General features: G+C 39.2%; 1 protein-coding gene across 4 annotated transcripts in view; it reads right to left on the reverse strand.

Moving 5' to 3' along the window:
* The window catches only part of LOC119594519 (DNA topoisomerase 2-binding protein 1-like), a 27,100-nt gene that overhangs the window by 21,916 nt on the left and 3,354 nt on the right, over positions 1-1,830 (reverse strand). For all 4 annotated transcript variants that reach the window (XM_037943553.1, XM_037943550.1, XM_037943551.1 and 1 more), the window contains exons 2-3: positions 1,497-1,622; positions 826-971 (exon numbers count right to left, since the gene is read on the reverse strand). In XM_037943553.1, the coding sequence (XP_037799481.1) occupies positions 826-971; positions 1,497-1,604 (254 nt within the window). In that variant the 5' untranslated portion in view covers positions 1,605-1,622. The remainder of the gene's footprint in view (positions 1-825; positions 972-1,496; positions 1,623-1,830) is intronic.

The raw sequence follows: 1,830 nt of genomic DNA on the forward strand, positions 1-1,830 counted from the left end.
ACCAATATAAAAAAAAATGTATTTCCTAAACATATATTGCTACAAACAAGCATATAAAAAAAGAATGAATTACACACATAAGTGTTTCAAGTATGATGGCAATTTATGTGGGTTGACTAATAAGTTCTGAGCTTCACCCAGAAAGCAGTGAAGTAGGCTTATGGAACCTTACCAACACAATCTGCCAAATAATCTGATTTTTCTAACCAAGTTCTTAATCCCTGACAATTTTTTTTCATGACATGAAAAGCATGACTCTTACCTGTTATTGATGAGGACACAATGAACACACTGTGGGATGGTTTTTCTAGGCATGCCACACTCAGATATTGGGTCATAAAATTCATGGATAGTAGAGACACCCTCTAAGACAACCCAGGACTAGGGAGACCATAAACCTGGACCACACCACAGAACCCTGACCTTACCCTCAGGATAGCTATGGAATACTGGAGAGTGACAGCTCTTCAAATATGACAAGTTGGGGATGTCCCAAGAGTCATCTGACAAAATTCTGACAAACAATCTTGACTTGCTGTAGGTGTGATCACCAGGTATAACATTTCCTGACCCTGGAACACAGTGCACCCTATTCACCAATAATTTAGAACTCCTCAAAACTGATCCTGAATATTTTCCAGCTCAATTAGTTACCATGGATGAGTCCTAGGCTCAATGCCAACCCTAGACCATACAACAGTTAAACCAGTGGAAGCATGGATTTAAATAGTACCTCTTGGGTGTTTACAGCAGAGACAAATGTAAACAGAGCCCAGGGTGTATAAGGGTTAATGCCACTTACTCATACTTCATGAAAATACTTACACACACTTAAAGCCACCTTCTGTTAAGTGCTTAAAAGCTTCTCCCTCGAAGGGATCACAGACAAAAACATCTTGCTTGGTGGGGGAAAGTTTGACGCATTCTGCTGACGGAAGCCACACTGGGTTTAGTCCATTCTCTTGGCAAGCCTGGAATTTGGATTTTTGTCAGAAACTAGAGGAAGAGTTTTTAATTGCAAGAGCTAAAATTTAGGTACTGATATAATTATGAAACAAAATGTAATTAAATTATTATGAAAAGGAAGTATTAATGATAAAAAAGAAGAGAAGAAAAGAAAGATGAAGAAAGAGAAAGTGCGGAAGATAAAGGCAGAGAAAGGGAAGTGGAGGGGAAATGGAGATGAAATTAGCAAGAGAAAAGGGGGTCTTGTAGATTTAGGAAAAGATAATAAGAAAGGGAGGAAGAGGGGAAGGAGAAAGCAGGAGAGGGGGAGGGAGTGGGAGAGAAAGAGGAAGGGGGGTAGGAAACAGGAAAAGGAAAAGGTAAAGGAAAAGAGGAAGGAAAAGGGGGAGAAAGAGGCAAGAAAATCAAGAAGGAAACAGAAAAGGGAAAGAGAAAAGGATGACAGGAAAAAAATCATACACTCACTAATGTCTTTTACGTGACCAAAGCCCCATTTTCCTGACAATGAAACCTTTGACATATAAAGTTACCTGGTAGGCACACACAAGGCTCGTCGAACATGTTTCCTCCGTCAGTCCCTCGGGAAGGATAAAGTTGAGACTCACTTCTCCATCCTGTGAGCAAACGGTGACTTCCATTGTCGATGTTAAGCCATTCTGAAGAGAAGGAAATGCGTCAAAAATCAGGAAAAATAAATATCTCATCTTTTATATAAATCTAATGAAGTCCAGAAAAAAATTTCAGGATAAAGGGTTCAGGCTCAGCTGAGACCAGGGAGCAGAAAAGTATAAACAGTGTGTCCAATGTTCAGTAATCAGAATTTTAAACTCTTAATGATGAGGCTTACATGTTGACATTTTAAAA

Source organism: Penaeus monodon, chromosome 34 (genome assembly GCF_015228065.2).
Source record: "Penaeus monodon isolate SGIC_2016 chromosome 34, NSTDA_Pmon_1, whole genome shotgun sequence".
NCBI lineage: Eukaryota > Metazoa > Arthropoda > Malacostraca > Decapoda > Penaeidae > Penaeus > Penaeus monodon.